This window comes from Callorhinus ursinus, unplaced genomic scaffold (genome assembly GCF_003265705.2).
Source record: "Callorhinus ursinus isolate GAN/ISIS: 27379988/994484 unplaced genomic scaffold, GSC_fseal_2.0 scaffold5, whole genome shotgun sequence".
NCBI lineage: Eukaryota > Metazoa > Chordata > Mammalia > Carnivora > Otariidae > Callorhinus > Callorhinus ursinus.
In genome coordinates, this window is record NW_027397067.1 from 80,086,861 (window position 1) to 80,111,850 (window position 24,990).

The 24,990-nt window shown below is 44.9% G+C and overlaps 1 protein-coding gene across 4 annotated transcripts in view; it reads right to left on the reverse strand.

Annotated features, from left to right (window-relative positions):
* TRAPPC9 (trafficking protein particle complex subunit 9) overlaps window positions 1-24,990 on the reverse strand; it is a 544,520-nt gene that overhangs the window by 509,804 nt on the left and 9,726 nt on the right. For 3 of the 4 annotated variants that reach the window (XM_073893249.1, XM_073893250.1, XM_073893248.1), the window contains exons 3-5: window positions 19,934-20,079; window positions 16,874-17,002; window positions 8,753-8,779 (exon numbers count right to left, since the gene is read on the reverse strand). In XM_073893249.1, the coding sequence (XP_073749350.1) occupies window positions 8,753-8,779; window positions 16,874-17,002; window positions 19,934-20,079 (302 nt within the window). Of the gene's footprint in view, window positions 1-8,752; window positions 8,780-16,873; window positions 17,003-19,933; window positions 20,080-23,731; window positions 23,856-24,990 lie in introns of those variants that run through there. The other variant, XM_073893252.1, reaches the window with a different exon arrangement.

The following is a 24,990-nucleotide window of genomic DNA, read 5'->3' on the forward strand; positions in this document are numbered from 1 at the left end:
GAAGAAAGATAGGGGAACCCTATAAAGGCATACAAACAGAAACAAATGAGCCTAACTACATTTCAAATAAATAGCATAATTACCTTGACAGGAAGGATTAAAGGACAAACCCAATCAACTTCTGATCATGGTACCTTGTATATTTATCCGGCATAAAGACAGAAAGGGCACACACAACTCTTAAATTCTACTTAAGGGTTTGTTTTTATAGTGACATTGCTTGGTAATTCTGAAACTACTTTCTATACACTGTAGGACTACGAAAATGAGTAAATATATCGGTAATACCGGGAGCCAGATTTCTCACTGTTAGAGAAGGAAAATATAAATATAACACAGGGAAAGAGTGGAAAGACCCCTCAGGTTTTGGACTGGAATTAGAGATAGTAGAGTATGAACTCTAGATAACACTATGAACTTCTCAAAAGGCCCACAAGCAATGGTATATTCAGTGCCTGATTTTGGTTTCTAAATACCATTTGCCAACAAAAGGAACTAGAACACTGGAGAGGGATGTCTGATTTCAAAGCTGGGACAGGGAAAGTACAAAATGAACATATATATCTCCATCCAGAATGTAAAGAAAGGCTCAAAAACTGATGAGGACCATATCAAAGGATACAAGAGCCAGCTTGAAGGGCTCCCACTGACCAAATCTAGCCAATGGGCTGCAAAATAAAGAATGAAAGCAATGGATTAGAACCCACTAAATAAAGATCCCTAAGTCCACAGTAATGATGGACGGCTGGCTGGCTGGCTGGCTGGACGGACGGAGGCAGGGAGGAACTGAGAGAAGGCCAGGGAAGCTCTTACTTGTATGAGAATGCTAACCAGTAAATGGAGAAGTAATGAGGAAGTCAGACCATCACCTTCTGGCAACCATCAACTGACTCGGGTAAAAATCCTCAGTGAATGCCAGATCAAGTAGGTAAAAGTTTGATGAAAAACAGGATATTTACATGGTTTCAAAGTATTTTCCCACAAAGTATTTATTAATTACAAAAAGGAATATAGTTAACTTTACACTGGAGAAACCTAGCCAACTCCACTGCAGCCAACAATCAAAGTGACGGCCAGGGCGCCTGGGTGGCGCAGTCGTTGAGCGTCTGCCCTCGGCTGATCCCAGGGTCCTGGGATCAAGCCCCGCATCGGGCTCCCTGCTCCACGGGAAGCCTGCTTCTCCCTCTCCCACTCCCCCTGCTTGTGTTCCCTCTCTCACTGTGTCTCTCTCTGTCAAATAAATAAATAAAATCTTTAAGAAAAAAAAAAGTGACGGCCAATAATGGGACGAACCAACCTCACGCGTTTCCTGATATAATGCAATAAAGACCCAACATCACTTATGCTGCGTTCCCCCCCCCCATAGCAACATGTATAACATCATAATCATGAAGCAACCTCAGGCAAACCCAAACTGCAGAACATTCTATAACATAAATGGTTGGTATTCTTCAAAAATATCAGTATCACAAAAGACACCGAAAACCTGAGAAACTATACCAGATTAAATATTACTAAATGATGTGGAAACTAAATGCAATGTGTGATCCTGAGCTGGATCCTGGCTCTAGAAATAGAACTGCTGTACTGGGACAGTTAGTAGAATTGAGTAGATAAAGGTATTCTACCAGTTTTAAATTTCCTGATTTTAATCACCTTACTATGTTTTGGTACATAAATGATCTTGTTCTTAGGAAATACACACTTAGGGATTCAGGGCAGGGGCATCAGGTCTGCAACTTACTCTGCAATGGCCCTAAAAACTGTATGTAAACACACAGAGTTCAAATAATAAAGCAAATGATAACCATGGGAAATCTGGATGAGGAGTATACCAGAGTTCTTGGCACCATTCTGGAAACTTGAATTTTTTGGATGTTTTAAGTTACTTCAAAATCAAAAGTTAAAAAAATTAGAATTCTGGTAAACTCAATCATAGAACAAGTCTATTAAAAACGAATGTGGGGGCACCTGGTTGACTCAGTGAGTAGAACATGCAACTCTTGATCTCAGGGTCATGATTTCAAGCCCCACACTGGGCATAGAGATTATTTGAAAATACATATATACATAAATCCTAAAAACACCTTAATTTAAAAAATAGTATGTGTTTTTGCAAATATAAGAGCACTGAAACATACACATTTGGGAATATAAATGAAATTAGAAAAGACAAATTACAGACTTAGATCATAAGCCACAAGCAGAATGGTCATTCTTCCACTCATAACCCACAGGTGCTCCTCCAACAAGCCGGCCACTGGGTTGGGCGCTGGGAATGTGGTGTCAGAGCAGTACACAGAGCACTGAAAAAGCCACCATGGGGGCATGGTGATAAAAGTGACACCATGACAGCTGTCAGACCCTTCATAATGAACCAAGTCTTGCATGAAGGCTAATTCCTTTTCCCTGAAAAAATTAAAACCCTGGAATAAGACTGGAGATATAGCTTCAAAAGAATTAGAGAGAAGTTGACTCAGGAAGAAATATTGAAGGAGTTATGATTTTTAAGCAAGCTAAAGGAAGTTGGAGGAAGCATGGTAAAAATCCTATAGCAGAAATAAAATAAGAACAGGAGACTTCAACAAGTAGAACTAGCAGGCATCTGTGGGGCACCTGGGTGGCTCAGTCGGTTGGGCGGCTGCCTTTGGCTCAGGTCATGATCCCAGGGTCCTGGGATCGAGCCCCACATTGGGCTCCTTGCTCAGCAGGGAGCCTGCTTCTCCCCTGCCTGCCGCTCCCCCTGCTTGTGCTCTCTCTCTCTCCCCCTCTCTCTCTGTCAAATAAATAAAATCTTTTAAAAAAAAAAAAAAAGGACTAGCAGACATCTAAGAGCACTCCACCCAATAAGTGCAGAATACATATTCCTCTCAAGCATACATGGAACATTCTGCAGGAGAGACAACATGCTAGATCATAAAATATATCTCAGTAAATTTAAATGAACTAAAATCACACAAAGTATGATCTCTAACTACAACAGAATTATATTAGAAATCAATAACAGATGGAAATTTGGGGAATTTACAAATATTTGCAAATTAAAATAGCACACACATGAAATTTCTAGGGAGATTTATGGAACATATTAAAACAAATTAATTTTCAAAAATTCTAACTGAATAATGAAAACTCAAAAAATTAAAGAAAATCATATTTGATAGCCAACTTCAAACATATGGAGAGGAAAGACCTAGAAATCACAATTCCCTGGGGTGCCTGGGTGGCTCAGTCGATAAGTGTCTGCCTTCAGCTCAGGTCATGATCCCAGGGTCCTGGGATCAAGCCCTGCATTGGGCTCCCTGCTCCGCAGGAAGCCTGCTTCTCCCTCTCCCACTCCCCCTGCTTGTGTTTCCTCTCTCGCTGTGTCTCTCTCTGTCAAATAAATAAATAAAATCTTTAAAGAAAAGAAATCACAATTCCTGTAATTCTCACACTAACTCAGTATAATGAGAGGAAAATCTTTACCTAGGAAACAGTGAAATTCTGAGCCTAAGACAGGTTAAACTCAGCACAAACTGCACTAGACAATGTGATGATTTTAAAATAGAATTCTAAAGTTAGAACATTGCTGAAAAGCTACAAAAATGTTCCCAAAAAACAGAAATAGAGAGGAAGTCTATCCCCATGTCGCATACAAATGCAAGCTTATTTTTGTTTACTCACAGCACTAATTACTTTAACCAAAGCATTTTAATTAAGATAAATAATCAATATTACACTTCTCTTGTCAAGTCTAGTTAATGAATTTACTCTGCTATGTAACCATAAAATGTCTAGGATAGATCTAAAATTAGTGAAAATAGCTTTGTATGGTTTGTGGAACTCTTCTCAAAGTTCCAAGCTTTTAAAATAGATCTGAGAAGTATTTCTATATTATCTTTTCCCTTGTGAAACAAACAACAGATACCGTTGTCAAAATTCTGTTACTACAGATGATGATTCATGATCACCGTGTTCTAACTAATCTGCTGGACAAAAGGCACTCTCTAGATACTATAAGCAAACAAAATGGATATAAGGAAGACAATGACCTTAATCCGGGAGACTTACAATCTATTTCAAAACTGGGTTTTTTATTTCATTGGTTAGCAAAATGAAATCAACCAAATGCTTTCTTTGAATGTTCTGTAGTCATGACTCTACTTTTAGTGTGATGAAAAGAAAAGCCTTAAGCATGACTTTCTTAGGTCAATTAGCAACAATCATTACTAGAAGGTGAGTAATGCAGAAATTCATTAATAGCAAAGCTTCCACCTACCTTAGACCTAAATAAACCTACACTGAACTCTGAATGCTAAATAAAGAGATGAGGTCCCAATGAAGAAAAAAAAAAAATAGTAAGAAATCAAATAGGCAAAGAGGTTTTAATAAATGATTCCTATAGAAAGGAACAGAGTATGGTGGTTATGAGGACAGATGCTGGAGACAAACTCATGCGTCTGAATTCCCACATCACCACTTACTAGCTGTGACCTTGAGCAAGTCAGTGAACGTTTCTGGATCTCAAATTCCTCATCTACAAACTAGGGATAGGAACAGCACCTACTTCCTAAAATTTTTGTAAGGATTAAATTGCTTTATATGGAAAGTTTATATACAACACTTTGTATCTTAGATATGACACCAAAAGCACAAGCAACAAGGAAAACACAGATAAACTGGACTTCAACAAAATTTAAAACATCTCTGCTTCAAAGGTCACCATCAAGAAAGTAAAAAGACAACACAAAGAATAAGAGGAAATTTTTAAAAATCATGTATCAGATAAGGGAGCTATATCCAGAATATAAAAAGATCTGTTACAAGTCAGTAACAAAAAGACAAATAACTCAAGTAAAAAATGGTTTGTAAAGGATCTGAATAGACATTTTTCCACAGAAAATATACAAATAGCAATAAGCACAATGAAAAGATGCTCAGCATCATTAGCTATAAGGGAAAGGCGAAACACAACTACAACGAGATACCACTTCACACTCACTAGAATGACTACGCTCAAAAGGATAGTAACAGGTGTTGGCAAGGATGTAGAGAAAATGGAAGTCTCATACACCACCAATGAGAATATAAAATGGTACAACCACTTTGGAAAACAATCTGGCAGTTCCTCAAAAAGTTAAACACTGTGTCACCATATGACCCAGCACTTCTATTTACTAGGCTTATGCATAAGAGAACTGAAAACATACATCCACACCAAAACTTGTACGTTGAATGTTCATAGTACCATTACTGATGATAGCCAAAAAGTAGAAACAACCCAAATGCCCATCAACTGATGAATGGGTAAACGAAAAGTGGTCTATTCATACAAAATAGTATTACCAGCAGTAAAAAGAAAAGTATTGATTCACGCTACAGCACAGATGAACCTTGAAAACATTATGTTAAGTGAAAACAATCACATTGTTGTATGGTTCCATTTACATGAAATGTCTAGAACAGGCAAATCCACAGAGACAGATGAGTGACTGCCTAGGACTAAGTGGGGAGTGACTGCTAAGGGGCACGGGACTTGCTGCTGGGGTGATAAAATGCCCTAAGACTGACTGTGATGATATATGCACAAATCTGGGAATATAGTAAAAACCACAGAATTGTATACTTTAAAGGGGTAGATTATATTAAAGCTGTTTAAGAAAAAAGCTCCTTAGAACAGTGCCTTCACACAGTACGCAAATTGCTTATTTTTATTATAGGCAGAAGAAAATCCCCTCAACATGAAAAAGGGAAAGCAAATTTGAATTAACTGAAATTGGCCAAAAAATCATTTCACCTGAAACAGTTGCTGAATGGACAGGACATATTCAGAAGTGACAAGAAATAAAACAATTTGACCCCACGAAGCATTCTACTTCAAATGCAGATCAAGGGCTCAGAAGCCTAGCTGCTAGAAATGACTAGAGGAGAAGCTTAGTTCTTATAATAAACTTTGGAGCAAGCATCCAAAGACTGTCAAGACTGTCAAACTCTTTCCCTTCTGGCCTTCGAAATAGTTGTAGGAAAAGCGGGCAGGAAAAAAAAATTCTGAAACAGGTTGTTTTGAATAGTATATCCATTTAAATTTCAAAAATAAAATGGAAGTGATGCAATTCTGTCATAACTTCATGTGGATGCGTTTTCTAGGGAGCTGAACAATTTTATAACCTTGAAGAGAACGTTCACTGTTCAGATTTAGAGACTAAGGAGAATCATAACCACATTGCTCCTAGGAGTTATGAAGTGATTCCCTACCAACCCATTTGCCAGGGTTTAAACAGCAGAAAAGAAACTGTTGCATAGGAAAAATTTTCCTCTATCTTTCAACGGTTCTTCTGGCTGGTCTAAGAATAAAATTGACATGAGACAAATTAACCATAAAATCAAATTTAATTTCATACATTTGGGAACCCCACATACATGAGAGGTACAAAGACAGATAAAATGAGGGATCTATGCCATCCTGAGCTAAGGAATGGGATAGGCCTAGGGTTTTAAGAGGGAGGAGCACAATTCACAGGGCAATAAAAGGAAAAGCACATGATTGGTAATTAGTTATACGCCCTGCTATACCGATGGGCCATTCAGATGAAATTTACCTCCAGTAATAACTCTTATTCTGGGAATACCAAATTGAGATTCTTCTAGGTAGCCAGTGGAGGGACCAAAGTTTCTCTTGATCCCACAGAGTTCCAATTGCCTTCAGCTCAAAAGAGTCCACATGCCAAAGAGGCACAGTTTAGGAAGACTTGCTCTGAACTCCCTCAGGACTATGGCCTGAAAGATCAGACCTTAGTAAGTGAGGAAGAGGCTGTGGTCAGCCCTGGCACCAGAGCCCCCATAAGCAGAGGCCAGAAGGCACAAGTGGCAGGAACTGGAAGGTAGGGGGGAGAGCAGAACCTCAATGTTCTACTTGCTCTCCCTCGGGAACAAAGATCAAGTCCATGTTTCTTTAATTTGGGACGGCTGCAGAAGATGCCCTCAAACACCCAATGCTGGTTTCCGGGTTCTTTCCTGCCAGCTTCAACCTCTACAGCAGGATCCCCACACATTCCCATATAACAAAGCCCACAGACCATCCCTTCTACCCCCAGTACTCTAAACTCAGTTTCATTTCCATTCAACCTTATTTTGAAAAGTTTCATAAATAAAAAATATGTATTCTTGGGGCACCTGGGTGGCTCAGTTGGTTAAGCGACTGCCTTCGGCTCAGGTCATGATCCTGGAGTCCAGGGATCGAGTCCCGCATCGGGCTCCCTGCTCAGCAGGGAGTCTGCTTCTCTCTCTGACCCTCCTCCCTCTCATGCTCTCTGTCTCTCATTCTCTCTCAAATAAATAAAATCTTTAAAAAAAATTAAATAAATAAATAAATAAATAAATAAATAAATAAAAAATATGTATTCTTTTTTTATTTATTTTGACTGCTTTTCTGATAGCTCAAAGCTACTTCTACTTGTTGTAAACATCTAATTCTCCTGAAAGGAGTGGTCGACACACTAAAATTCAGTACTTTCCATCAGGCATAACTAGCCAGATTGGGCTCAGCTTCTATTGACCAAATACCAATGCATCTAACATTGATTTGATTGTTCATCTCTTTCAGCTGGTGGGGGGGGTGTCATTCAGTTCTTCAGCTCATACCCAAATTATTTTCTCATCACCAACTCAGGTCCCCTGAAAACAAAGCCACCTGTTTCCCTTTCTCTATACCTTCCATAAACCCTAACAGGAGGGGCGCCTGGGTGGCTCAGTTGGTTGGGCAACTGCCTTCAGCTCGGGTCATGATCCTGGAGTCCCGGGATCGAGTCCCACGTCGGGCTCCCTGCTTAGCGGGGAGTCTGCTTCTCCCTCTGACCCTCTTCCCCTTCATGCTCTCTCTCTCTCATTCTCTCTCTCTCAAATAAATAAATAAAATCTTAAAAAAAAAAAAAAACCCTAACAGGAAACCAGCACCATTGTATGTCAATTATATCTCAATAAACTAAGGGGGGAAAATTTTAAAAATTTTAAAAAAAAGAAAAAAAGAAACTATCACGAAACATCAGTCTAAAGGAAGGATTCAACACAGATGTTAAAACAAAAACCTGCAAACCTGAAGCAATTTCATTTCAGAATGGAGATACACAATGAGATTAACGTAAATGCATTGGTCACAAAGCATTTATTAACATGACTATCTGATTTCTATTCTTCAAAAGAAGAAAATTTTTCATTTCTTTTTATTTACCTTTTGTCATTGATTCTAACTAACCCAGAAAATAACAGAGCTCATTATGAAATAATTAGGCACTGCAATAAGAGATTTTGCTATATTAATTAACAGAAATTAAGAAAGGAAAACCCACCTCTGTAAAAGACACAAAATTTCTTTCTCTGTTAAGAATACATATACAAAATGCAATCAAGATTGAAGTTCACGTTGAGAGGGCACAAACCACAAAATCAGAGCAAAGTCATTACTATGAATAAATTCAAAATTAACTGGACAAGCATGCTCAATGCATTCAAAGAATTTTAAATCATTGCAAATCATTCACTTAACCATGCTGGAGGAAGAATTCCCCTCTTCAACAGACAACATAAATCAACAGGGTGCCCCATCAAACAAGGACCAAACCATAATCAGGTTTTTAACAGTTCTGATTTAAAGTTACTTAAATCAGAATGTTCCAAAGATCACAATCCAGAAATTTTAACCATTCATTCACACCACCATGAAACAAGCACTTAAAAAAAAAACCAAAAGAAACTAAGCACATAGATCATGTACCTGGATCAATGAGAACTTCTTGTGCCCCTGGAAGAAAGAACAGATTATGGTCTTTTATTTGGAAAACAAAACTACTTTTAAAGACAACTACTAATCACATTTCATGATTCACATCGCCTTGTAAATTCTGAGACACTTCTATCTGATCCGGAGAGCAATTCTGAGTAAGAGTATGTCACAAGTTCAGTGGCCTTTTTGCTTTAGGAGGCAAGACAGAACAGCTGCCATTAGTCATACCCTGCACAAACTGTGGAGGGCCTTGCCTCCTGCCCTCCCACCCTCCAAGCGCATGCTCCCCCAACCTCCTTAACCAAGTACGAGAATTTCTTATTCCCACAGATAAGCCAAATGACCAAGGAGTAATAATCTGTTTGTGCAAATATATGCCCACAGCTTGGAATGGAGGGCAAAATTGTTGCAAGGAACTCAGCGCCATCCTCCTGAAATCTCACGCTCACGCTCAGCGCCATCCTCCTGAAATCTCACGCTCAGCACCATCCTCCTGAAATCTCACGCTCACACTCACTCACACACACACTCATTGAATTACTGGATGCTTCACAAGCGAAGGATTTCCAACTTTTAGTAGGTACAATGCAAAATAGTTAACTTCATTATTATCAAGAAGCTTTGAAAGCCTTGATCATCTGCTGAACTACCCAAGTATCAATGAGATCCAATTAGCCTTCTCTGCAGAAGGTAATTTCCCATGACAGCAAAACACACCCTAAGAAGTACTGGTTCCAAGAGCTGTGTTTATCACTAGCTACAATCATTTTAACATTCAAAAAAGTATATCCCAATGATACGTATTCTTACTGAAATAGCACAGTTATTCAATTGTTTATATAGAGAATAGGTCCCACAATCCCATTTAAGAGCTGTTTGGTGTACTGCAACGTCTATATTTAAATGCAGACAAAAAAATCACTGTAATCTAGAAGCCACGATTATAATAAACAAACAGGTGCTTTCTACTGAATGCCAACTACACGCCAAGCCAAACACTTGACAGCCACTGTGTGTGATTCTGAGAGCTGCCCTTACAAAGTAGACAGGGATGATTAAGCCCGCACACTGCTGAGGAGACCGGCAGTCAGAGGGGCCAGGGATGCCCCACCGTCACTCTGTCCCCACCGCCATGCCCAGGGATAGAGCAGACAGATCTGCCCTGAGGGGACACTCAGCTGTGTGGACCCTTGGGGAATGGGGGGTTTCCAGATAACCCTAGAAACTTTTTGTTCAGTGAAAAGCTTGGTCAAATATACTACACTGTGCCATATCCATGAAACAGGGGGTGCGACTGGAACTTTTTTCTGCCTCTGCTCAGAGTCATCAATTATTTGACCTCTCAGCACATGGAGTGATGGACTGGGCCCCATACTAAGTGCACTCCAATTGCAGAGCCTTTAAAGTTCTCCTATTCAATGTGTAAAAATCTTTGTCTCGTGTCTCATGCAGACAGCCAACTATCACTTCTCACTGGTGTGGACAGACCGTCTGGAACAACCCTCTTCTGCCTTTTACATTCCCTTCATCTAATCTAATGGGAGTCGGTAAGCCACATGGCCCAGATAGTTTTTTCAAACAGCACAGGAAAAGCCCAGCTGCAAAAAAAATGGACAGCTTTTTACCAAATGGACTTTATCTAATTAGACTTCCTGGAAGCCTTTCATTAGCTCATTTCTAGGCACTTAACAGTTTTCTGATTGGGAAGAGGAGTATGTGCACTTTGCTGTCTGTTATCTGGCTCGGAAGGCCTCTCGTCTTATGTGGGTGGGGGGCGGGGGAAGAGCGGGTGCTATCCAAAGAAATCACACACTGAAAGAAAGGGTGTCCTCCAGCCAGGTCTCCATGGACAGAAGCACCTTGACGTGCTCAGAAATTTGATTATCAGCATCATCAGGCTCCAGTGGACTGATTTCACGTTAACCAAACTCCTGAGAGACTCACATAAAAGAAGTGGAGGTTGAACTTATTAATGTAATAGAAGATATAATTATCAATCAGACCAAAATATCTCAGTTCAACAATCAGCACTCTTCTCCTCAACAGCCCAATCACAGGCAGGAGGTTACGTGGTGAGCACGGACGGAAGCCAAGCAGGAAGGTGTTTTCCCAGATTAACTGGGACTCCCTTCCTGTTACAGGGACAGATCTGCTGCCTAGACGAGCAATCAAGGCTGATCACTATGACTCTCACGGTCAACACTCATGTAACTCTCCCTCTGCCACTCTTTCTAGGCTGACCGAGCCCTGACTCATGGACAGATGCCCTTGAAGATCTACAGACAGGCTGACACGCCCAAACACCTGAAGCCAGTCTCTGGGAGCCAAGACCCCTGCTCTGACACTTGCTAGCTCCGTGAGCCTGGTCAGGTTGCTCACCCTGTCTATGCCTCAATTTTCACATCTGTACAATGGGCACAATAATCAAGGCTCCTCGGCTGGGTTGCTGTGAGGATGAAGGGATAACATTGGTTGATGTAAAGCACTGAGAATCCTGTGTAGCACATTTTAAGTGCTCAACAAATGGTAACTGTTAAGGTGATTTCACAAACCTCCCTTCTAATCATCTTTCATACTTCCTCATTTTCCCATTTACAAGTTCTTGGGCAGCACCCTTCTGCTCCACCCCATGACCTGTGGAAAGTGAAAGGAAGGAGCCCCTTCCTCCCCGCTGCTCTGGTTTCCATGAGGAGGTCTCCCCCACAACAGTCCTGGACCACGTGCCCCTGCTCGTCCTCCTCACTCAAGTGGCCTGACTTCCAACTTCAGGACGTTTGAGAGGCGAGCTGCACATGTGAAACCCTCTTCTTCCTCTGGTGCTGGCCCGCCACAGGGTCCTTGGCTTCCCGCCGAGGACAGGGGCAGGTCCTCTCATGGGAAGGACCCTGCGGTCCAGAGCCCCCTGGGATGGGAGAGTCTGTTTATTTTTGGATACAGTACAGCCTGCCGATTTTCCCGCATCCCTAAAGTTCATGGAGAATGGGGCTTTATCAGTAATAAAGGTGCCGTTTGTCTCCACCTGCCTCCTCTTCCATCTCGTCCCCCAGTTGGCTGGTGGAGAAAATAGGAGTGCAGTGATTGGGCCCCCTTAAGCCCCAACAGACACTAATTAACAAAAAGTTCGGTGACTTCACATAGGTTCAGAGTGACCACACAAAGTCCCTATCTCTGGTGCTGCTGCGGAAGTCTGAGTACAGGAACTGCTGACCCTCCTCAAATAGTTCGCTCTTTTCTTAAGTGCATCTTTCTTCCCAAAACCATCATTTCATATTTTAAACCCTTAGCAATCCCCAAAGACTATAAAATGATGGCTTCGTGCAGAATAACAGCCAAAGTTCACGAGCTCTTTTATGAGATAACCACTGTGCTAAACACTGTACATAATTTCTCTGTGATCCTCACAATCCTCCAAAGCAGACATTAGCATCCTTGTTTTTCAAATGAGAAAAACACTCAGCAAGTATGGACTCAGGTTCACAAGGCCAAGTGGCAGCGTGCGCACTCCTACCCAATCAAAACACGAGGCTTGGTCCCTGCAACCAAATCACCCCCCACTGATGAACACTCGGGGAACTCAGAGTTCTTCAGAGTCAAGGCTCTCCACAGACTGTTTCCACCTCTTTTATGAAAGCATGGCTGACTGGTCTCTAATATCGGAAGAAAAGTCCAATTTCACCATTGTTCACACAGCACACCTGAATTTTCAGAGAGGTGACAGAATAAAAATAAGGTATCACTGGAACACCCAGACATAATGGACACTGTACTATTCTGAAGCACTAAACAAAAATATCAAATTAAAGGAACATTGGTTAAGTCTTTCACAAACAGGAAAATTAAGACTTTTCAAAGGTGCAACAGCACCCCCTATGGCCACAGAGAGGCTTTCCAAGTTGCTGGAAAAGGTGCAACAAAAATTGCCTGCGTGCTAAGAAAAGATCAGTAAGATTTTTAAAAATAGGATGCTCAGAGACCTTACTAAAAGCTGAGCTAGCACATCCGAAATTCTGCTGTAGGAAAGGGAGTGGTATTCAGCACTTACTCTGGAACCTTAAACAAGAATAGGCTCATGGAAACTAACCTTAACGGGAAGGGGTCTTGGGCGTCTGGTTCAGCCCCTTCATTCTCAGGGAGACTGAGGCCCAGGGAGGCTGTCCTTCCAGCACTCTGTAGCAAAGCCTAGTCCTCACGTCTTGCACTATACCAAAACCCAGCAGAGCTATACTAACCCTGGATGCATAAAAGTCACATCTGTGTTTTTCCAACAGTAGGTAGTCTAAGTGTCTTGCAAAATACTTCCCAAAGAGCTGGCAACTATAAATCATACAACTGTGTTGAAATACAAAAATGTTTATTTACACAGTAAAACAGCATGAGCTCTCCCCTTTTATTCCCTCTATTTTAAAAAAATGTCAAATCAACATTTTCAATTTGTTAACCTTTTAAGAATACAGAAAAAAAACAAAATTTTCTTCACTCACAAAAGAGATAAGCTTATTCCCTGAAAACAGCTCAATATCAATTTTTCTAAACATATTGGCTATGGTCAAATTCCTAGTTACTTAAAGGTTTTAGTGAATGATTACATGGCAATATGAATTCTGAGTTGTAAAAACATACATTCTGTACAAAAAATCAAGTCCTCCAGCTTAAGGCAATTTAGTTGTTCCCCATCTTACTAGAACAACACCAATTTCATCAAAACTTTATATTGTGCTAAAAAACGTCACTGGAGGGGTGTCTGGGTGGCTCAGATGGTTAAGCGTCTGCCTTGGCTCAGGTCATGGTCCCAGGGTCCTGGGATCAAGCCCCGCATTGGGCTCCCTGCTCAGCGGGGAGACTGCTTCTCCCTCTCCCACTCCCCCTGCTTGTGTTCCCTCTCTCGCTGTCTCTCTCTCTGTCAATTAAATAAATAAAATCTTTAAAATAAAATTTAAAATGTCACTGTATCCGTAGCACTTTAAATCATACTCGTATTATCATGTGCCTATATTACTGAACATGCATCAGAAACAAACCACCCTCTTCAGTATTCAAAGTTGATACTGCTAAATAATCTATGCTATTTGTGACAGTAAATGTTTATTGAGCACCTCTTAGGTGCTTTGTATAAAAGGTAGCTAATTCTCATAATCACACAAATTAAGTAACATTATTTAAATTCCACAAGTAAGGAAATATACTTGGGCCATAAAAAGCAAGGCTGACAAGGCCCAAGTCCCATAAAATCTACATATTCATCATCAGAAAGAAAACAGTCTAGATTGTTACTTTCTCTCAACATTTACTAACTTACTCTTTTCCTCCCGTACTCATGACTACATAAAACCAATTAAGTCTGTATAACTTTTTCTCCCAACAAGCATCACCAGAGAAAAACAAGCACTAAGTCATTAGCAACGGGTGGATTTTCAAAGCTCACTTCTCTTTTGTACTGTCATCATTTTTAAAATGTTTTATTTTTAGTGCTTATGGAGTTAAAATATTAATTTTTACATTGTTGGCTCAGACTAAATCAACTGCGGAAGTGTCCGATTTCAGTATCTGCCCCTCTGTCCCATAGTCTCACGGACGTCTCTTCTTTTAAGGCCATGTCAGGCTGAGACTGCGGAAGTCTGGCACTGATGAACTCACCGGCGCTCAGGAAACCAGCCAGTGGGAGGCTGGACAGCAGAGCAACAGAGCATGTGCCGCACGGTCAAAGCACCTGGGCCCCGGCCCTGAGTCAGCCCCCCCCTCCCCAGCTGCACAACGGGGGGCCAGGGATGTATCTCTTCCAGCCTCGATCCCTCACCCACACAGAGGGGACACAGATACATGGGGTTCCACGCCTGCCGGGAGGCAGGACACAAGGGGAGCACTGAGCATAGCCCCTGGCCAGGTAGCTCCGGAATAATTCACAGCTATTTTGATAATGATGATGATGGTGATGATTAATAAACTAAGACAGACCAAAGAGTAGAAGTAACCACAAAGAAGAAACATCTATAAGTCAATAAGCATTTCTTTTCAGATTAATTGCAGAATGTCCTAGTGATTTTTTTAATGAACCAAGTTTTGTCTATTTATTATATAGATTTACAGGTTCATACGCAAGTCTCCAAGAAAAAAAGAATTTGTGGCCTCTAACTTTTGGATACTAGGAAAGTGTAAAAAAGAAAACAAAAGGGGAATTAGAGCAAAAGACGAGGGGACTACAGAATTCTTTTGAAACTACAATAACCTAGTGTGAGGACGTCTGCTGGAAAACCATATAGCTGGGGTCTGAGCTGTCAAGGGTCTTCTAACTGCACTTGTGAATTCCTATTACCAAGTCTTAAAAAGACCTAACACTCCGGCTGACGTGGCCGCTAACGGTTATCCGGGACCACGTAGGGCAGGTCCCAGGTCCTCTACGTGCACATCTCACACACCTTCACGGGAACCCTATGAGGGAAGCACTGTCACTATTTTCCTCATCTTAGAGATATAGACAAACTGAGGCACCAAGAGATGAAACATTCCAGGTCACACTAACAGTAAATAACACCTGCATTTCAGCTGCTGAGAAAGGAACTCAAGGGAGAACATTAGGTCATCAGCTTGTCTGGTCTTCACCCCAGAGAGCAGATGCCATACAGCCCCCCCCTGCTGTAGGACGAGGGGGCCACAAAGAGACAATCCTGAAGTCACCACCAAGATAAAACAACACACGAGACGAAGCACGGTGACGGGCCTGGACCCCTGTCTGCCGGAAGGGCAGGAAAGTGGGACCGGCGTGCTGTCGGCCCTTGCCTGGGCTTTACCGCACCACCTTCCCATCGGCTGTCTCCGAAAGTAGCAGAGCCTGAGCTTTTTACACTCCGCAAAGCTGAAGAGAGACATTCCTCTACTGCAGTCAAAGCAGTTTTTCAAAAACAGCTGAAACCTTTTCTTTGCCTACGTTCAGCCAAGGGGGAAAATGAAACATTTCTCTAAAAAGTGTCTAGAGTCTCACTAATCACATCAGTAGAACAGTCTCAACACACTAGAACTCTTCAAACAGGGGAAACAACCACCTCCAACAAAAGGCTCCCAGAGAGAGCATGGGAGCCGGTCTTCTCGGGTTGGCGAAGGACATGGAACCCCACAGCAGGGCCGGCAGGACCGCAACCGGGAGGAGGCCAGTCAAGGTCCAAGCACAGGAGACAGAGGCCGGCCCAGCCTCAGACTCCACATCTCTTCTAGGCCTGCTGTACCTTCCCTCACGTAACTGGGGGCCACGGAAATCATGAGGAGCGCAGTGCTGAAGAAGGATGAAATACCTTCCAGAACCATTACAGATCCACCTGAGCAGTCCTACAAAAGGTGCCCCCGGTTCCGGCTGTGCAGCCGCAGTAAACCTGCTCCTAAAGGCCATCTGCACTCTCTGTTGGTCATGGGAAAAAGTATAATTCAGGAAACCACACATTCAGGCCACTTCCCTATCCAATACGCATTAACTACCGTGGGCTTTCTCTTTGGAGGAAAAGGTGTCTAAACACCTCATCAATCAAAACACACCTAGCAATTGTGTGTAAAGCCTTGACCTCTGTTCTTTGTTCTCATCTTCATGACTGAGGCCATAGTTCATTCATTAAGGGTCAGAAGGGTCAAGTTCATTTGACAAGCACTTGTGAGTCTGCTCCTCCAAAGAAGATTTTTTACTCTTCGTTGGTGCTGACAAACATAAGCAACTCAAACTCAACTTATTAAGAGAATTTCATCAAGCCAGAAATCAGGAACAGTCCAGGCCCTGAATTAGCTGTTAAAGTCAACATCTGGGGCCAGCTTCCCTAAATACACAAAAATTAAGAAAAAGATCCAGACACCCCAGAACTTTGAGGTCAGTCTACCAAGAAACTTCATTCAAGTGTTCCAGAAATCAACCAATCATTAAAACCCATTAATAGTAAGATTCCATAAGATCAATATTCAATAAAGTCAGAAGAAAATGTCTCATGCAAGATTTCTGACTCAAGAGATTTTATATTTTATCTAAACATTTGTGAGGTGTAACCCAGAGGGGAAGTTATAAGTGACACACACCCCCACCCACCCACGTTGCTTACAGACTGTAACTGAGTCCAGGCAGGAGGAAAGTGCAGAGCTTACCTGGTCGATGTCTGTTGGCTGCTTCGGCAGGAAGTGAGCTACTCTGGAACCTTCGAGCTCCAGTCTTACCCCCAGTTCCACCAGGATAGTGATAGATGACAGAAGCCGAACATAACCCTTCAAGGGCAGCTGGGTGTGAAAAAAAAAAAGCACCATCAGTAAAGTTAGTGGCCCATAATGAGCTCCAACTGCAGTGGCTAAGAATGATTTAAACAGTTCGATTATGTGGAAATGCCCATGTTTCCCCAAAACAAAGATCGAACCTACAGATCACTGGCTTGGTTACAAACAGGAACATGCCACCCATCACCTTTCCCGGGCACAGGCCCAAGCTGGCAACACCGAACACTCTCAGGAAACGCGAGGCCTCACCGAGAGGCTGGGTACACACTTGACACGGGCCAGTCTCCTCGACTCTTTAACCAAAAGTTTAGGGCTTACCAGGAGGCAGGCTCTGTGCCCGATTCTGACGCTACAGAGCTGGATGGCAGGAAATGCCCTGGATTGAAAATATTCAAAAACAAGACCAGCAAAGCAGAACCACACCGCCTCGTCCCATCACACACCCTAAATGCATCTGGCACCCTCAGAGCAAACACCGGTAAGCCCGTCTCCTCGAAGGCAGCCACGTTTTGTTCTTCTATGTGGGCAGTTACAGCCTAAGAGTCTCTAGCCGTGCCCTGGGCCAGACACGTCGTGTCACAGTGTTCGCCCCTCCTTCTGCAGCGGTCCTCAAACGTGGTGGTCTCAGCGCCCCTCCACACTGTGAAAACCCACTGAGGATCACAAAGACCTTTGGTTTGTGCCGGGTACATCTACAGATACTTACCCTATCTGAAAATAAAGCTAAGAAAAGATTTAAATATGTGTTCATTCCTTTTAAAATCATAATAAGCCCATTACGTGTTACATTTTTATGAACACTATTTTCCAAAACAAAATATATGCTGGCAGAGCAGCACTGTTTTACAGTTTTACAAATGTCTTCCACGTCTGGCTTGATACGAGGGAGCTGGACCCTCCTGTCTGCTTCTGTTCTGATCTGTTACGAAGCCACGGGTCGTGGAGCCCATGGCTTATGAGAGGCTGCAGGAGAAAGTAGCCCACAGCACACCCCCCTCCTCAGGAACCCCGCCAACTCAGCTTATCACTCCGTGGGCCCCCCATGGGCGTGGGGGCCATTCTTCCTGGATAAGCGCCTGCTGCAGGGGCCCTAATGTTATAGCTCACTGGGGTACGGATATATTCCACCAATCAGTCCATCTCTAGCCACTTTAAGAAACCAAATTCTGAAACAGAAGCCCATTTTAAGAATTTCTTGTATTTACTGTGTTCTACAGCATGTTGCTAAACTTCTATGAAAGAACTGACTTCAGGGACATCTGGGTGGCTCAGTCGTTAAGCGTCTGCCTTTGGCTCAGGTCGTGATCCCAGGGTCCTGGGATCGAACCCACATTGGGCTCCCTGCTCAGCGGGGAGCCTGCTTCTCCCTCTCCTGCTCCCCCTGCTTGTGTTCCCTCTCTCGCTGTCTCTCTCTGTCAAATAAATAAAATCTTTAAAATAAAATAAAGAAGTGACTTCATTACTTCATTCTGACTCGTATTCATAAGTAGCTGACAGGCCCCCCCCCAACTCACCTTTCCAGGAAAGAACCCTATTTCACTCCTCACTCACACGATGTTTATTTAACAAGCATTTATGGGACACGTACAATAAGCTGATTATGGACACACACAGACCGTGCCTCCCAGTCCACCCCCTGGAGATGGTCCCCCAAGGGAAAACACACATAAACACACAATTGCAGCACAAAGGGCAAGCCCCATTAACAGGCAGGGCTCAGTACGAGACACCGCAGGCTCCCACTGCCTAGAGGGTGAGAGAAGGCTCTCCTTTGAAGCAGGTTTTTAATCCGTTTGTTAGTGTTTCAAATTGAAAGGTAACTCGCAGAGCATTACCACTCACCCACGGAGCAGTGTCCAATTCACAGGTGTGCAACCTTCACCACCATCTAATTCCAGAACGTTTTCATCACCACAGAAGGAAGCCTCACAGCCACCAGCACTCACATGCCCCTCTGCCCAGCCCCCGGCAACTGGTCATCAATCCCCTGCCTTTTCGGGACAATCCAGATTAAGAGGCGGCCCTTAGGGGCACCTGGGTGGCTCAGTCGTTGAGCATCTGCCTTCGGCTCAGGTCACGATCCCAGGGTCCTGGGATGGAGCCCCACATCGGGCTTCCTGCTCCGCGGGAAGCCTGCTTCTCCCTCTCCCATTCCCCCTGCTTGTGTTCCCTCTCTCGCTGTGTCTCTCTGTCAAATAAATAAATAAAATCTTTATTTAAAAAAAAAAAGAAGCGGCCCTTTGTGTCTTTCATTTACTGAAGTACAGCACACGGACAACGGGATACCTGTGTCGGGCGTACAACGTACTGATCTGGCTGTCCGTACGCTAATCAGTGCTCACCACAACAGGTGGAGTCACCGTCTGTCACCAACGGTACCCTGTTCCTCCTGATTACACTCCCTGTGCTGTCACCTTCCACAGCTTTACCTCTTTTTTTTAATTGACCATCACCCAGTTACCCCATTCCCCCAACCCCCACCTCTCTTTTTTTTCCTTTTTTTTTAATGTCCAACATTTTCATGGCTTATTAACGTTCCGCTGAATGGATATACCATATGTAGTCAATCGTCGTCAGCTAATGCACAGATGAGGTTTTGAAGAATGAGCGTGAGAGGTAACTAAGATGGGGAATGGCATTCTAAGCAGAGGGCAAGATGTGTTTAAAAAGAAACCCAAGAACCCAGAGGAACAAGGAAAGGCAGCACATTGTCAAGGAAAGAGCATGCAGGTGCCAGCAGGACCTCAGTGCGGGTCGGGGGTAGGGGGATGGGGGTCGCGGCAGCAGACAAGGCGGGGACAGTTACCCCAGACGATCCCCCACAGCATCCAGAGAGCCGACTGCTTCTCTTCCCACACCCTTCATTTTGAGAACCAATTTTCTATGTTTTCTCTTATTTCCAATCACATATCTGATATCTACATGAGATGATCTTACCTCCAAGCCACAGGAAGTCATTCACCGAGCGGAGAAGTTCCACAGACATGTGGTAATGTACCAAGGAGTCCTGCAGCATCCCTGCCTGGAGGCATAAATCACCCACATGCTTGCGCATGCGCCCTTGGCACCGCTTCTTGTAATGTCTACAAAATACAATGCATGGACACGTGTCATTGCTAGTGCACGACTTCTGCCCCGAAAGCACTATTTGACTCTCTCACTACAAAAAAAAAAAATGCTATGAAGGCAACTTTAGGCTCCATAATTGAAAGGCAGCAACCATCATGGCCAGTGTGGGAGCTGGAATGGTCTGGACTTCACAAACACCTGCCAAGTTATCGTCTAGGGGTAGCAGGGACGTGTGACCTCCACCGTGCATTTCACCTAGACAATACCCGAGTAGGATTCTCCTTCGCAAATTTTCCATAACATCAGCACAAGAAAGTTGATGTTTCAGCTTTTTAAAAAAAATCAATTATCTTCCACTTTCTTAACTTCAAACCTACTATTATTGTATAAACAGAGCTGGGCTGCATATCAAAAGCCCGCCACTTGGCTTTTGCAAACAAGACCTTTATCCCCACTCCTGCAGAGCCAGCCCAGTAATGCCTTGAGGGGGTGGGGCCTGGGGCATCACCAACAGCTCCTTAAATACTGGCAAGGATACACTGTTAAATAATGCAGAGACGTCTATCTACTCAGAAACCAAAGAAACTATACCGAAATCTTCCTTTGCCATTTTTAAATATTCCTATTCTTTTAAATATTAAATTTCTTAAAATTTTTTTCAAGAAAAATAGCAGCTGAATTAAATTTTCTCTCACTGAGAAAGCAATCACGTCAAGAATAAAACCCCCACGGAAATCCAAAATACGTGAAGTTTCTAGCTAAATGAATGCTATTGACAGACCTCAATACGAAGTTAAGTCATTCCAGATCTAACTCTGAAAAGCCCTAGAAATGCTCCGGCTCCCTGGAATTCGGCGTCTCTGTTCCCAGTACTGACTGAACTAAGATCATCACAGAAGGCAGGGGAGAGAGAGAAGAGGAAGCACCAGTCTCCTGCCCAGCCCAAGGCAGTGTGAGTATGGCCCCCACTAACAAGCCCTCCCCATAAGAAAACACCAAACCTATGCTGCCCTGCCCTCCCCCACTGGGTACCTCCACTCTGTACGGCCCCTCCACCATGTCCCTGACACACACACACCCTCCTCCCCCATCCCCCGCCCCAGCCAGGAGGGGCCTCCCAGACCGTAAATCTGATTAGGTCACTCCTCCTGCCTCAAAACCCGTTCCCCAGCACAGTTCTAGCCCTGCTCCCGCTGCCCCTGCCTCCCCTCCTCCCACTGCCCCACTGCCCTGCACTCTACAGCCTCACCTTACTGCTTACCAGGGTCCCCAGTGACCTCCTGCCTAACTGCTTCACACTCTCCTTAGGGCTCATTTCAACTGTCAGTTTATCAAAAAAGCCTTCCCTGCCTCCTGCCTCTGCACTTTGGATTAGATGCCGCTGCTGCGTTCCTAGAACATTCTATGCTGAATCAACTTCTGACATATGGAAGCTCCAAAAAGGCAAGTACACTTTGCTTGCTCCGGTGCATCCATCCCTCTCCCCTGGACACTCAAAAACAGGTTTGTTGTGAATAAACAAATGAATGGATGGGTCTCAAAGGGACTGAGCTGCTCCTGCCCACCCCAAACCCCTCTTTCTGCAGATCAAAACCACGAACACCTCTCCGAAAGGCCACTCCCCACTGACACCCTTCACTGCCTCCCTCTGCTGTCAGTTTTAATAAAAACCAAGTTCCTCCAAAGCCCTGCAGGACAGGTCCTCTCCAGGGTCCCAGCCTCCCTCCTGAAGCCTGGGACATGGACCGCACTGCACGGGGCACTCGCCTCACGCCCCCACCCCACAGCCTCCTAGCTGCCCAGGCTGCTCCTGCCCCCTGGCCCCTTCCCCTGGCTGACTCTCATTCTGTCTCCAGAACTCAAGGCAGAGAGCTCTGTGTCCTGAAAATCCCCCTCACCATGTCCCTCAGCCCTAGACAGGGCTGCCCCCCAAACACAACAGCACTATTTCTATCTGAGTTTTTGTCCACCCCCTCTCTTAAGACCACGGCCTCTCTGAGAGCATTTGGGAAGAGGAGAAAGAGATGAGAAGAGGGAAGGGAGGAACAAAGAGCAAAGCACAGCCCAAGTCCCAAATCCAAGGATTCTCACGTGCTTGTCACAGCCGCTGGACTGGACAGGGAAAGAAGTTCCACTCCAGCACCGTGAATATATCTTACTCTGACAGCAACACAAGGGACCGTGCAGGGACTCTGCATCTGTCCTGACGCAGAATTACAGGAGAACGATGTCAACCGAACAGACGCTCAGGGACGCACGCCTGGGCTCCCGTCCGTGCACACAGCGGCACTGCCAGGCCTCCCCCCAAAGCTGGCCAGTGCCTGGCTCGCTTCCCTGGGGTGCTCCCTGTTCCGACTGAGAGAGAAGACTTCAGCATTCCCTCCTCCAGTAACACAGCTGTCGACCTGTCTACAAATACCGCTGCTGTGTCGAGTGACACACGTAGGTAGCGCGGCTAGTTGGCACCTTACCCCTTCTCTGGCCCTCCCCGCCTTAACCGGGCATTATTTCCCCCGGTGGTAGAAGCCCTGTGACGCACTGTCTTACTCATCTCTGGATCCGCCGGTATAGGACCTCACACTTGGAAGGATCAAAAAAGAACTGCTTCCTCCAAAGTAACTACCAATGTACTCAAGAGGGTTTTTTAAAGTCTTACTTGGGGGAAAGACAATTCCAGAACCATCCATCGATCCTTCTATAGGTCAGCTTCTGCTCCCAATCCCCCATCACCTCTCCCAGGAGATCCCTACCCAAGGCACCCTCTGTTCCACAGGAAGAACAGACCAGGAAGCTGGGACTCCCCACTCCTCAGGCCTCTGAGCCCTCCAAGGACCGGGCAGGGCTCTGCGCCCCACCCCAGGTGACTCTGGTCCCTGAGGAGGCTCACCCCCACCCTCCTGCTGCAGGAGCCATCTTCCCAGGACGCAGGTCCCATACACCATTCCCTTCAGACTCCTTCAGAAGCTGCCCTGCCCACCAGCACTTTCAAGATAAATGGCAGCAGCTCCTAAAATCCCAGCCTCCTCAGAATGACGTACAAAAGCTCCATGAGACTGGGCATATTCCTCCACTAACTGGTCACAGCTCTGGCCCCTCCTCCCACCCCAGTCTACACCTCACTGGAGGCGCTCACCCACATGCCTGGTTCTAAATACAAGCCACATACTGACAACTCTGAGCATGGTTCTCCGGTCCACTCCTTCCCTGCACTCCGGGCTCATAAATCCATTTGCCTCTTTGAAACTGTCACCTGAATGTCAAATAGGCGCCTACAGTACATGTCCAATATTTAATCTGGATTCGAGTCCAGCAGGAACCTCCCAGTCCCCCCCACCAGACAGCCTCACCACGTGACCGGTTGCTCAAGTCAAAACCCTGAGTCCCTTACTTGATTTCCTCATTTCCTCACCCCTGCCCCCCCATCACAGTCAGGGTCATGCCACAGCACCCAGTGCAGGACACAGCAAGCTCACAGCAAGCGCGGGCTGAGTCACGGCCCTCTAAAGAGCAGGAGGTCTCTCCTGGCACGGGATGCTCACAGAAGGTATGTGAGGCTCACAAGGGTAAGACCAAGAGAACGGCCCAGAAAAAGGGGCTCATGGTTCTCCTGTCATCTGCACTTTGAAGGGTCTGAGATCTAGAAGAGCTCCCGGTTAAGAGACATACCGGCCATGGGCGCCTGGGTGGCTCAGTTGGTTAGGTGACTGCCTTCGGCTCAGGTCAGGATCCTGGAGTCCCGGGATCGAGTCCCGCATCGGGCTCCCTGCTCGGCGGGGAGTCTGCTTCTCCCTCGGACCCTCCCCCCTCCCATGTGCTCTCTCTCTCTCATTCTCGCTCTCCCAAATAAATAAATAAAAATCTTAAAAAAAAAAAAGAGAGAGAGACATACCTGCCAGAGGTGAGCAGGTGAGAAAGGAGGAGCCCAGGCAAAGCTGTTCTCACACAGCTCCCCGGGGCCTGGGGAGCAACAGGAAAGGCCCTGTGGTGCGGGGCACAGCCCGGCCATCACAGCATCCCTGCCCTGTATGTCTGCAGGCAGGAAGTTGCAATGTCTTCTACTTGCTACACTTATTTCTGCTTTGTTCCCCCACCCTAGAATGTGAGGGAACCTTTCAGAAGGTCCAGCCTATCTCACTTGAGACAAAGTAAGTGAAGGAAGAAAGTGTTCACATGTGGACCAGAGCAGTAAAGAAGAAACAAGGCCTCCCGGCCTGCACGGTGGTGGTGGCCAGACCTTTTCCCATGGGTGAGCTGGGTCAGGGAGAAATACAAGGAGCTAGGTCGGCCAAAGGTTCTCCCTCTAGGCCCGACCTTGGTTAAATGTTGGAGCTTCACTGCTGCAAACTAATGATGTGCCCATCAGTGACGGGCATGAGCCTCAACAAAGACAGAAACAGCTATCTCTCACCCACACACGGTCAAAAGGAAAGGCAGGTGCACGGCTGCTAAGGTGAACCACACATCCGGCTCCGCATGCTTCCTGGCTAAAGCAGAAAGAAAACTGCGCTCACCTACAGAGGTCCTTGTGTCCACAAGCTCCAAATGAACTAGCTCTTTAGAAGGCCATGTTTCCCTAATACCTAGAAAAGTCACCCTCACAGAGGGGGCAAAAGATACATGGTAGAACAGCCCCCGCCCTTTTATGAAGGACGGCTGCTAAGGTGAAGTAAAGAAAACAGCATGCTCCAGGTGAAAGCGGAAGGCCTCTGGTGACCGCGCCCTCGGACAGCGTCCCTCCGCGGCCAGCACGCTCCCGGGTGGGGCACCCTCACCGGCGGCCGCTGGGTACAGGCTCCATCATGCACATCACACAGCGACAGCCAAGGACACGTGCCTCCTACGTTCGTTCCAAAGCCAGGATCGAGCAGGGCGCTGCAGTCTTGGACTTTCCAGGTTAAAATACCCCGGGAAAAGTCCCTGTGCAG